Source organism: Schistosoma haematobium, chromosome 1 (assembly GCF_000699445.3).
Source record: "Schistosoma haematobium chromosome 1, whole genome shotgun sequence".
NCBI lineage: Eukaryota > Metazoa > Platyhelminthes > Trematoda > Strigeidida > Schistosomatidae > Schistosoma > Schistosoma haematobium.
Window position 1 is genome coordinate 51321569 of NC_067196.1, and position 14003 is coordinate 51335571.

General features: G+C 31.4%; 1 protein-coding gene across 1 annotated transcript in view; it reads left to right on the forward strand.

Annotated features, from left to right (window-relative positions):
* The window catches only part of NOVA1_4 (RNA-binding protein Nova-1), a gene marked incomplete at both ends in the record, with an annotated part of 41226 nt that extends 32233 nt beyond the window's left edge, over positions 1-8993 (forward strand). Inside the window, 5 exons of the mRNA XM_035734006.2 lie at positions 147-455; positions 2406-2495; positions 3925-4333; positions 5915-6010; positions 8875-8993. Coding sequence (XP_035590214.2) covers positions 147-455; positions 2406-2495; positions 3925-4333; positions 5915-6010; positions 8875-8993 — 1023 coding nt within the window. The remainder of the gene's footprint in view (positions 1-146; positions 456-2405; positions 2496-3924; positions 4334-5914; positions 6011-8874) is intronic.
* Positions 8994-14003: the final 5010 nt, after the last annotated feature.

Consider the following 14003-nt stretch of genomic DNA (forward strand, 5'->3'; position numbering starts at 1 on the left):
TATTTGTAATAGGAAATATAATTAACAATTTCGAATGTTTATAATTCACATTACGGAAAGATTTTCATGTGCCCATGATAAATTCTAGTAGGAAATTTTATATTTCTTAAATTGAAACTGATTCCATTTTCCATTACATAATAAAGATTGAAACAATTAATGATAGTTATATGCTAGTATCCGGTGCTCCAAGTCCATCATCCTTTCATTCAGCCCATATAATTGAAATGGCATTAGATATTCTGGAAGTTACAAAACGACATCTATTTTGGCCTAGTGAAGCTTTTTTGGATAATTCGACAAGAACTCAAGATGAACAAAATATACCACTACAATTATACATTGGTTGTCATACTGGTTCTATTGTTGCTGGAATTGTTGGATTTAAATCACCAAGATATTGTTTGTTTGGTGATACAGTAAATACTGCAAATAGAATGATGAGTACTGGACTCGTAAGTAAGAATTTTTTTGCCATATTTTACATAGCAAACTTTACCATAAAAGTCCAATTTATAGAAGGATGAAATATGTAGAAGAGAAACAAATTATGATCCAATCAAGCTCAATCAATATTCCCTAATCATTATGATTGTAATGCATAAAAGGGTAGGATTTATGAATGAATTACCAAAAATCCACGAACCTTAAATGTGGATTGTACACTCCTGAAGAGTCTCATACTAGGGTAAATCAACCGTCCAAGTCTTCAATGGTGGTCTAACTTAGATTGGTTCATGATTTCAATGAAATTCAGCAATCGTAACAATCACATAATGATGCACAATTATATGAACGAAGAATATTATTTTCAATGATTTCTCATCAGGTTCTACAATTATAAATCCAATAATCCATAAAATTGACCAGATTCAAGGCAGAGTACATCATTTAAAATTGTAATATGTAAATCAAGAACCCTTTTGGGGAATTTATTCAATATCCAACCCTAAATCTACTATATATGACCTAATTCATATTATCTTACATAATACGTAATTTCTGATTTTTATCCCATTATTCTCTCTCTCTTACCCGATGTTGACCATATTTATTCTGACCATTTATCGCACAATTTCATTTCACTTATAAACTGATTCAAGTTAACAACTTCATATTTGTCAGCCCCAACATTAACTATCTGATTTGATAACAAACAACAATTCTTAATTCACATATATTACAATTTCCAAATGATGTACTCTGCTTTAAATCTGGTCAATTTTATGGATTATTAATTTGAATTTAGAATTGTAGAACCTGATGAGAAATTATTGGAAAAGAATATTCTTCATCCATACAATTGTGTTTTAATATAATGGGAATTTTTCACTGATTAAAATCACATATTGATAAGAATAGATGAAGATCGTGTAAAAAAATCAATTTAGTCACTTGAATGGTTAAATCATTAGAAGATCAAACGTTTATTAATTTATATTGAAATAATTAGACTACTTATAATGATCACTGTAAATTAAAGACAAAACCATAATTAAATGAATTCAATTCATAATAGAATATTAGTTTTCTTTCTTTATCAAAGTTCATAAATGAAATCGATTACATATTACCTTTACATATTATTACTGCCTTATAAGAGATATAAGGATTTTTAGATCGATTTATAAACTTCTCAAACAATTATAAATAGTGTTCTTTACTTTTCTATAGGTTGCATAAAAATCTAATCAATTAGGAAAAATCATATTTTCTATTCGCACATCTCGAATTGTAATATCAATTGATTAACCAACTTTACTATGAAGAAATGATAATTAAAGTCCATCTGAAAAAATAGTTCATTAAATCTTCTATATCCTTTATAAATAATATTTAAATACTGAACATTCAAATAATATGTTATAATAAAATAAAGGTCACAAAAGAAAACATCATTTTCTCAAAATTTCTATAAGTGATTTCATGAGTTAGTTGAAGCTAGACCACCAAGGAAAACCTGGAAACATTGAACGGTCGTTTCATCTTAGTGTGGGACTCCTCATCAATGCGCACCCACGATCTTGCCCCACAAGATTCGAACCCAGGAGCTTTCGACCACTCAGTTGGCATTCAACGGTGTTAATGTCTAACTTCAACCAATCCACGAAATTGAGCCACTATTCACCGTTGTCTTAAATGAGTTACTATTTCACAACAGACCTTATTGAACTCCACTGGTCACGGCTTCTCCACAAAACCCCTCTCTGATTTCTACAAATATTAAATAATGCTTTATCTAACTTTTGAACTTTATATATCTTTAATTTTTTTTTTGTTTTAAATAATTAAAATTTGATAATCACAGAAACTTCATAAAACACTATTTTTTTGAAAAAATGAAAATCTTGTATTTAAAGGATTTACTATGGGTAAATAGCACTCCTTATTCATTTATTTATTAGCCAGATACAGTTCATATTAGTTCGGACTTGGCGAAGAACCTTTTTGAATATCCTTATATTCTGGAATATCGAGGTGAACAAACAATCAAAGTATGTAGAAAAATGTTCAAGTTTTTTAATGAAATAATACATTTTAAAAAATAAATTGTTAATATAGTTCCATATGATTTAGAAAGGGGCTTTATTGTAGTTTTAGTTAATGATCACAATCACTTAATGGATTGGAATGATTCAATTAACATTTTAAAATTCAGTTTACAGAAATCATATCGATTTATTCAGTTATGACGGTTTTCGACTAGGTCGGTAAACTTGGGACAAACCATTAAGACTAGTACACGGAAAGTAAAAAGTTTACTTACTTTTAGCCATATTTATCGACAAAATACTTATATCTTTTACAAGGCAGTAATAATATATAAAGGGATATATGTAATCGATCTCATTTATGAACTTTAGTAAAGAAATAAAACTAACATTCTATAATGAATTGAATTCACTTAATCATGGTTTTATCTTTAATTTACAGTGATCATTATAAGTAGTCTAATTATTTCAATATAAATTAATAAATTCGTGTATTATCTCATACGATAATGTAAATAAAATGAAAGAAAACTCGATTGTTATTTTAATAGTTCTGAACCAGATACATCTATATTTAACTATTAAGAGGTGGTCAAGTGAAATACCACTAAACTAGGAATCATTCGTGCTAATAACTATTATTGAGGTAAATCTACAATTACAATGTACATCTTGTCCTCTTATATAATTGAATCATTATGAATAAACGTTTTAGTAAGTGAACCTATCTCTGCATTATTATATTGCACTAATCAGTGTTACTAATAAAAAAAAACATTGATTTACATTTCCTTGATGATTTTTATCAACCGACGTAATCATAACATTAATTTGGTAACTATTTGTTTAGAATATACACTACACAGTTGAACAAATAAAGCTTAGTATACACTGAGTATAAAACAGCATAACATAAGTTCCCTTTACTTGAAAGGGTATCTCAAGTTATACAATAAATAAAAACACAATGAAATCACATAACATAAATGTAAACCTAAAAATCATTAACAGTTATTAATATTCTAGACAAAATTTTTATGACTTTGTTAGCTCTAATAGAATCTTTGCTACATCATGATACACATATTCATCGCTAATCACACTCGTATTTATAAGTATATCAATATCTGTAATAACGCTGGTTTTCAAATATTTTAGGTTGTAAGCAGCTGATGAGAACCTGATAAAATAAAATGAATTCATGTTATTGTATACCAGTCTTCGTTCTTGCTCTCTTTAATAGAGATAATTCATTTACTTGGACGCAATTCACTATCACAACCCATTAAACATAAATAAAATGAATTAAGATTACTTTATCATTAGTATTTCTACTTGTCTTTCTAGCTATATTGATCAGTTTTCATTCAACACTGTCAACTTTCAATGAAGGCTTTGTTGAGTTAATGCATTTTTTTATAACGTTACACAGGGTAAAGGAAAAATGACCACTTATTTCGTTAAAAACCGTAAAGAAAACTTTACCATGACTGATACAACAACTGGAGAAGAGTTAAACTTCCGAAAATTATTAAAAGAAGATATTGACAATCATTGCAGACAAATAGATGAACTAAACTCTTTTAATTCAGAAGTTTATGGTTATGATAATGGAGATGAATCGAGTTCGACTACGCCTTCTGAGGATGAAACAGATACAGAAGAAATTCAAAATATTGATAAAAATGAAGAAATACTTGACACTATACTTATTCAAAATAATATCACCACTCAACTTTGTTTCAGCAATAATCAAAACGAACGTAAATCACAGTCGGAAGAAATGGATTATTTGCAATCCAAAGAAAATTTAACAAAATCCAAGTCAGTAGAACAAAACAGTAAGTCGTCATTTGGTTATTGTATCGTTTGTTTTTCACGAATTTTTTGTTTCTGTGACCTTTTTATATGAATAGAGACTTTCCAAAGACTTATTTTGTCGATAAATATGACTAAAAGTAAGTAAACTTTTTACTTTCCGTGAACTAGTCTTAATGGTTTGTCCCAAGTTTACTGATCTAGTCGAAAACCGTCATAACTGAATAAATTGATATGATTTCTGTAGGAGTTTTACTCTTGAAACATTCAGTACAGTTCGCATCATCAAAACATATCTGTGACATTCTAGAAACCTATGACTATTTTATCATTTGTTAAATCAGAGAATTTTTAACTATCTATTACGTCCTTGATCTGTCTACCCACTCTTGTGCAGAGGATACTTGTCTAATCTAGGTTAAGACCTTGACGCGATAAGCTGACCGGCTTAACCTAGAGGCTAGCACGCGTGAGTTCGAAGTGGGGTAGATAAACGAAAACTATTCTATCAACTGATTGGCTGAAAAGCACGCGAGTGAGAGAAAACAAGTCAACTGGAACACTACACGATTTATTCCAAATTCCGATCTGGTTCCCGATTTCAGATCAGTGTGAAAAGATGACTAACCTGACCACAACGTATGATACTTACTTACTTAAGCTTGATGCTCCTCGTGAAGAAGCATAGGCCGCTCACCAGCACTCTCCATCCAACCCTGTCCTGGGCAATCCTTTCCAGATCCTTCCAGTTGTTATTCATCCTTTTCATATCTGATTCTATTTCCTGACGTAATGTGTTCTTTGGCCTTCAACTTTCCCGCTTCCCTTCAGGATTCCAAGTTAGTGCTCGCCTCGTGGTGCAGTTCGATGATCTGCGTAATGTATATCCTATCCATTAACTCCATCGTCTTTTCCTAATTTCCTCTTCAGCTGGAGGCTGGTTAAAAATTAAATTATGTCAAAAACTGGAGATTAGCGTAGAATGTAGAGTACAAAATAATACGTTTAAATTACAACAGCTTTGGAACAAAAAAGGCTATGGCACTGAATCATACATCAAACGAAAGCTTATGATCTGTAGAATAGACTAAAGACACAAATAAATGTAACTGTTTTACAAGCTTTGAATTAAATGAAATAATGTCCTGAGAAATAGCTTCCGTAGTTTGTCAAGGCTTCTTGTTTCTCTGTTCACATCACTATCAATAAAATGATCATTGAATAATGTTAAATTACTATTCACTATGAAAAAAACTGATAAAATAATTCAATATTTATAAATTGATGACGCAGTCATAACAGAAAACCGCCAGTCATCACACGTCAAAACTAGATTAGATTAATTACTTTTCAAGTTAAATATAATCTAAAATAAAATGTTTATACTGTGAGATGGTGAAGAAGATTTGTAGCTCAGGTGTATGATTTTGATGAAGTTTTGTTCTCTGATCTGAATGGTTTGGTCTTGGAGCTTTCATCGTTCTTCTGAACGACATCATCAGCTCCACGACCAAACCATCCAGTTCAGAGAACAAAACTCCATCAAAGTGTTTATAGTGTTTTTATATCATCAACAAAATTCCTGACTTCATTCAAAATTTTAGATTTGAAATATACAAACAAACTAATGAATGAAGATGAACATGTAGATTTAATGAAGTCTTTTAAATCGTCTAAATCGGTAATATTTGAAGATATTGGTAAGAAAAACTATTTTATCTTATTTTAATTGCTTAATCAACAAAATTGTAAAAATTTGTATTTCTCTGAACTATTGTTGGAAATTCATAATAGGAAAAAGTTAAAACTTCATAAAATTACTGTAGATAATGTTTCGTGGTGTTAGTTGTTACGTCAAGCCGATATAGCTTATCCTACATTCCAAACAGGAAAATCTATTCATTCTTCTTCAGTTACATGTTAAACTTGTTAATTATTCACTTATCAACCTTGACTGTTTTCATATGAGTGCATGTGCGTGCATTTCTTATCTCACTCATCACATGTATGTAACTTATTTTTAACTGACTACAATTGTCGATTAACGCTTGGTTAAATCGAATTGGCTCACACGCATTCTACACCGCGCGTCATTTTGCTTCGCTTGGTTTCTCCGATCGTTTATCTGGATTACTGATTGTATGAAACACACAAATTCGACGTCCATTCTCGTATTCGATTTATTTAATTCCGTAATTCACTAACACGATTTAAGTCGACAATTATATATGAGGATTGACGATATGTATATTTCAATAGCAATCATTTACAGGATCAATCTGGAGTCAGATATAGGACCACTAAAGTGGTGAACCAGTCGACAATAACTTCCGACCTAATTGGCATCAAAATAACGGGCCACTGAATTTTGGTTTTTATTTTCTTAACATGCAAGAATATTTCAACACATCATTACGTAATATAAATGTAAATAAAGAGAAAGAGATTAGTTTAAGGATATTATAAATGGGAAAAGTGAGGCTAATTTATGGATGACGTTTTAGCAACGCCAAAGTGACCTTGGAATGTCCACCAACCCTCTAGAATCAAGTGAGGGTTTTTCATTAGTGTAGTGAATTAGATTTAGGATCTACAGTTGAACATTAGGGTTAGGAGTTAGATTTAATGTCTGCATTACGAAATGACATCAGCTATAATAACAAAACGGTACCTAGCCAAATGAGTAAATGGAGTTCGCACCCAAGTCCAAGATCGTGCTGTCTTCATTCCGGTTGGTTCGCCCATAAATTATAATGTCGCCATGAGAAATATCTTCATTTTTTATACTCTTACATGGAAATTCATGAAAGTGAAACGAATAAATAAATTATTTTAGTCTCTTGAATTTAGACATTTAGTGCTTCATTTGTATTATAGCAATAGGTATATCTGTCTGTGACGAAGTAAGTGAAATGAAAATCATAATAACAATTATGTGACGAAGTATACATCATAGTTAAAATAAATATTCATTTTTCAGGCTTCATCCCAGGAATACCTAAAGCTTCTGCTTTATCAAAGAGTGGGGTACAAATAATCTATGATATTTTTGACCTAGTATTTCAAACAACTTTCATGTAGTTATGTTGGACGATTGGGGTCAATTTAGTTGGAGGAAGGAAAAAGTAGACTGGTAGATGAGAGTAAAGGCAAAAAGATCAGAAAGTTTGGCTTTCAAACATATGAATATTAGTTTGTGTATTAAATAAGTTAGTTAAGGATTAGCTAAATGAATGATCTCCAAATCGCTTCAAACAACTGATCCTTAAGTATAATTAATTTTTGAGGATCTTTGAATTAAAAATTTATAAAAAAGTTACATCTTCGGGACAGAATTACTGAATTTCTTGTTTCAAATATCAACAAGGTAACTGAGATGGTCATTCTTAGTTCGAAATTTGGTTAGTTGAGAGTTTCATATTGGTATTATGATGATATTCCAGAATTTGTTGTTCCGGTTTATTTAAAAATGTGTATAAACGTCTTATTTTATGAATCCTTCAAATCTAAATGCATTTTAATTTATAGACTGGCTAAATTTTTTGAAACCTAGATATACTTTAGTTAAGAATAAATCATATTTAAATGAAGTTGTTAGATCGAAGTGCCTCATCAAATAACTAGTCTCTATCATTTGGAAAAATAAAATCATTTTGATGCGGAATTTTTCTGTTTATACTGGTGCCATTTTCTAGAACTGTACAATCTTAATCATATTTCTATAACAGTGTAGCACGATGTATAAATGTCACTTCATTAAAAAAGTGGTCAAAAAATTCAAGTATCTGACTGAAATCACTCAATAGTCTAAAGGATATTAAGATACAGTAAGTTAATAAAAGAGGTACGAAAGTTAACTCCACACTTGACAAAGATGAAAACATCTCATCAACACTATGTCGTATTCTCAAACGATTATTTCAAGCTGAGTTACTGATGTTTTAGTAAGAACTTATTGTCAGTGAAGTTCAAACTTAAAGAGAGCAAGTCTAGTCATTACTGATAATTAATGATCATGAATTCATTGAAATCAGTATATATATCACTTGATGACGATCCAAAGGTCCGAAGTTCTAACCTAATCAGTAACACCATAAGGCCCTTAGTTCGACCACAAGCAAAGTTATTGGTGAATACTAGAATAAAACAGATATTTAGCGCTCTTTGACTTTCAAAGGTGCACATGATGAAGTAAATCTGTGGTGAATATAACCCATAAATATGAAAAAGAAGAAATGTTCAAGTGGAATTTTTATTTCGTGGTCTTAGGTAGATGGAACGTCAGTGAAATGTGGAAATGGCCACGTTGAGATTAAGTATATATTTTCATCTTGAAATGATTTTTTGCTAAAGTCTCTGAGGTTTTTAAACTACACTCTTAAACTGTTCAATCAACCGTCGATCATTTCGCAATTTCAATCAGATCAATGTTATATGAACAGATTTTACTAGGTGTTAGAAAACTCAGCTGTTGATTAAATTACTATTGTTTTTGTCGTTGGTGACCACAACAAACAATGTAATGTTACGGTAGTTCTCATTGTGTTCTTTTTTTACTTAATAGTAAACCCATTAACGTTAGGATTAACAGAAATCGGTATTGTTCAACCTGAAAATCCACTTCAATATCTAGGCAACTGGTTGTGCAAATTTTCACAAAAGTCTATGAGTGAAGACTCATGAAGGTGCTAAAAGTGGGACAATATTTTTGAAAAAATGAAGTGTTACATTTTTTATGTGTTGTAGAGTATTAGTCTATGTAATCAATGTTATAATAACAATATATTTACTTTTACATTGAATTTCTGTGTCACTTGAAAATAGACATAAGTAAAATTTCATATCATTCTTTGTGACAAACTTAAATTTGGTTGGTATTTCACAACTAAACATAGTGAATTCTTGGTATATTTATCTGTCCTCAAATTAATATTATCCACATATCTCTAAAAGGAAGATACTGCACACTTTTAGTTCCTATTTCTACTTATTAATGGTTGGATTCGATATTTTTTGTTCCTAACTTGTTTCATTTACACGTACTTAGTTGTTTATGAAAAAACCCTCTGATATTGTGCTAAAAACATGATGAAGTATAATTATTCCAATTCTCATCAGCATGGGATTGTGGAGATTGTTATGTTTAAGTCGAGATCATGAACCGATAAATGTCAGAAGACAAATGAAAACCAGGGAGCAGTGGACGACCATTTTGTCCTAGTATGGGACTCCTCAGCAGTGCTCATTCACCATTTCTTCCTAACAGAAAAACAAAATAAATTCACCTTAATTTTTATCTTTCTCAGAAGACAGTTACAAGATAATACTTATTCATTAAATATCTATCATACTTGAAGTTATATTCCAAATGACTGAGAAAATTGAAATATTACTCGACAAAATTAGAGAAACTAACACTAGCGGTAAATGATGATGTATTTTACTGTTCAGAACACAACAACAGATTTTCAAACAAATATATTCATAACTGAATATCATGTATAACTGAAATAGTGAGAATACGGTTAGATTGTTCACTGAATTAATGTAGATTAACGTTGCCGCATCTTACGGGTGATCTCTTTCCTACAAACGTAAATGACATTTAGATTAATTCTAGTTACGAAGAGTTTATATTTCCAATACAATCAGGTTTAACAACTCCACTATTACAGACAAACTAGTTCAAAGTCATAATGTCTGGTCATTATCGTCATATTAAGTAATCAACTATTAAACAATTTATCAATTCACAATGAAATGGTTTCATTTTACAGTTACATTAAATGTGTGGTGTAGTAGATTGAATTTTCAAAATTATGCTCAAAACGGTGTCAGATTTAAGTCAATAAATTTTATTCGAAACTTTAGTGGTCCTATATCTGACTCCAGATTGATCCTGTAAATGATTGCTATTGAAATATACATATCGTCAATCCTCATATATAATTGTCGACTTAAATCGTGTTAGTGAATTACGGAATTAAATAAATCGAATACGAGAATGGACGTCGAATTCGTGTGTTTCATACAATCAGTAATCCAGATAAACGATCGGAGAAACCAAGCGAAGCAAAATGACGCGCGGTGTAGAATGCGTGTGAGCCAATTCGATTTAACCAAGCGTTAATCGACAATTGTAGTCAGTTAAAAATAAGTTACATACATGTGATGAGTGAGATAAGAAATGCACGCACATGCACTCATATGAAAACAGTCAAGGTTGATAAGTGAATAATTAACAAGTTTAACATGTAACTGAAGAAGAATGAATAGATTTTCCTGTTTGGAATGTAGGATAAGCTATATCGGCTTGATGTAGCAACCGACACTACAAACCACATAATAAAGGTAATGACCTAATCATGTAATTAATAGGTACGGATCACCAGACTGATCAATACATTGCAAATACACTGACTCCGATATAATGGATGTTTAAAATATTTTCTCTCTCTCATATATATTACTGTAACATGTAAATACGACAGTAAGACTAATCATGCTATGTTGGAACTAGGATTCACGACTGAAAATGGAGAATCAGGTGAATACTTTATTCAAAACAATTACAAGCAGTCCCATTCAGCCAGTCCTCAGTAAAATCAATGATAGAAAGGGAAACCGAATATTTAAAAGTCCGTAGGCTGCGGCTGTTTTCACACACTTAACAACTAATCATATTTCACTTTCGCTAACTAACACACATCATACTTGTTCAAGACTACGTCATTGAAACCACTTCATATGATAAAATGTCGGTCAGGATGTTGGATGGAATTGTATTCACTAGAAAATATTCTAAAATTCTTCCAAATTCGACACATTAATCGAGCTTGATGATATTTCTGTGAATTTATTGTTCACAGACTAATAAATGATCATTAGACAACTCTTAGACCTCGGTTACTTCTCACTCAAGAGTTAAACCACTCGATCGGGTGAAAATACGTTGTAATAATAATCATCATAAAACTTGTGGTAAACTTGGCTACATTTTTAACATATTCCACTCAAAAATCAGAATATATTCGTTTTTTTCTCGACACTTGGTTTACATTCGACTTTACATTACTAGAAAAGGTGGTACAATAATTCCTTCAGACCAGCGATAAGTACCTAACCCATTTTACATCATTCATTTAAAGTAACGGTGACCATCGATTCACATTGGTTACAATATTATGAACTCTTCGGTCTCCTCAAGATAAAGCTGTCTTGGACATAATCCACACAGTCGGCTCACGAAAATTGTATTTCCATAAAACTCCTTTTTATTAACACACACTTGTTTAGTGCTTCGAAAATGACCACTTCAAACAGTAAGTAATTGGAATCGGCAAACGCGCAAGGAAGACAGTTTAAACCTGGTCTTGATTTTCTGACTGATTCGACAGTATGTTAAGAAACAATATCAACTGGTGCCTCCTAAAATTATTTTCTTTCACTACTATTCGATAGATGATTACGTTTTCTTCCTCTCTAAGATTAATTTTTGCGTTCATTCTCAAGCATCTTTACCCCCAGCTCGCTACTCCTACACTAGCTTGTAGATGAATTATAATTATCTTCATCATTTTGTGGTTTAACAAGGAAATAACAGGTCTTTACAACCCAACGGGAATCACTGTTTCAATTGATGCCCCACTTTATCATAGAGTTAGTGATTTGAGATTTTTATTGAAATGCTTGCCAGACGTTTTGTGTCATATCGTCAATGGAAATAATGCATCCACATTTTATAATTTGACCGTCTGATTCGACAACATCTGAACACATGATACAATGATATGAATCTGTATTTAACGTTGTGGATTGATGTTCACTGTACTTGTTCTGTTTTCCTGAGTATTCATGATCGCATATTTCAACGTTTGTCTCGGTCTCTTCAAGGAATTCTCGAGATTAGTGGTGTCCTATTAGAGTTCCTTTGAATTTCTTGGTATTTTTGTCTTCCGAGTTGAGGAGCTCTTAAAAGACATAAAGAGAGTGGTTTCAACTGATTTGAAGACTATACACTTGTGTGAGTGGTGACACCCCTCTCATCGACTAATCAATATTTCTTTATTTCTTTCATGAAATCTAGATTTCGTAACATGAATGAATTTTTCATTTCATGTAGAATCACCATCTTACCATCATTTATCCTTTTATATCCACAAGAATTTGTGTGACTGGAGTGATCTGACCATCCAAGATACTCACAGATTCTCATGGGTGATTGTAGAAAACTTCAAAATGTTAAGGATAGAACACCATAAAAACATAACGAATTATGGCAGAATAAATGCAATCTGTTACAGAATAGTTGTTCACTCAATCAGATGCATTTAGTTTTCATCTACACTTATCTAGTTATGCAATCTGCAATTCGTTTAGTAAGCGATTTTGATAATTGTTGATTGGGGGTCTCTCATATATTTTGACAGGAGACATTACAAACTTATTTTATCTTGTCGTAGAAATGACAGAGTGTGAGCTCCTTGAAATTTTCAAAAAGGATAAGCGATTGGAACTTCTGATTGTAAACTTAATTGGCGTTATTTTCTTTGTTTCATTTCCTTATAAAAAACAAAAAGTAACGCCCTGAATAATTTCTCAATTTTTTTCTCTATATCATTTCATACAACACAATGGTTATAGGCGTGTGTGTTTAGTTGAAACAATGTAATCACGTAGTCTTTCCTAATTAATCAAAATTAACAACTACTTTTGGATTTGCTACTGAATGATCTCAAATTTGTAAACGGTGTTATCGAATGGCATTTGATTGATAACGGTCACTCAGTCGTTTATAGTAATCAATGGGTAAAAGTATGTAGTGTCGGTGTGATTTGCTGAATGAGCTTCTATCAAAACAATCGAGTTGTTGCTCCATTGGTAGCTTGAATTTTTATTATGCCTCATAACTAACTTGTTTTACTTTGTTTCTACTCAGTTAGTTGAATTAGTTAAATTGGAATAATGTATAAATTGTAACTATGATTTACTCAATTGTTTCATGTGTCTGTAAAATATAAACTGCTTGATCAAGTTGCATGTCGCTGTTGACTCGCATATGTTGAATATGTTCACTTGCATGGGCATCAATCGGTGGTAGATTATTCATAAGTATCTCATCCCTGCAGGACATCATTCGTGGTAGGAATATTTCATTAAAGACATCTCAAATTGTGAAGCTAAGCGACGCGCTTCCAATCCACCAGTTAAACACAGTTCTGTCAAGATTACAAATACACCTTGATGAAATGTGACCATTAGTACGAAAGTTAGGTTTAAGGTTTCCCATAGACCACTTTCAACCACCACATAACACTGTTGAATAATATTTAGGAAAAGTACAGGTTCAATAATTTTGATGGAGTCCCAATGCATCAATTAAAATAAATTTAGCTCGTAAAATCTGAGGAAAGTACTTTGCTTAAATTGAATTCTAAGTCTAATTATTCTCTATCTCCAACCATTCAAGTGAGTGTTTCATTTTGAAATTCGACCTTAATTAACAAGTATAATGAGGCAAAATATGTTGGAGCATAGTGGAGAACAATTAATAATTTTAATTGTGATAATGATTTGAAACTTTTTGTTTGAGTAAACAAAATCTGTTTCCAAAATTCTCTATTCATTCGGATTGGTTTTGAGGTCACTATATGTACATCGAAGAGTATTTAAATGATATAAATACAAATGAGA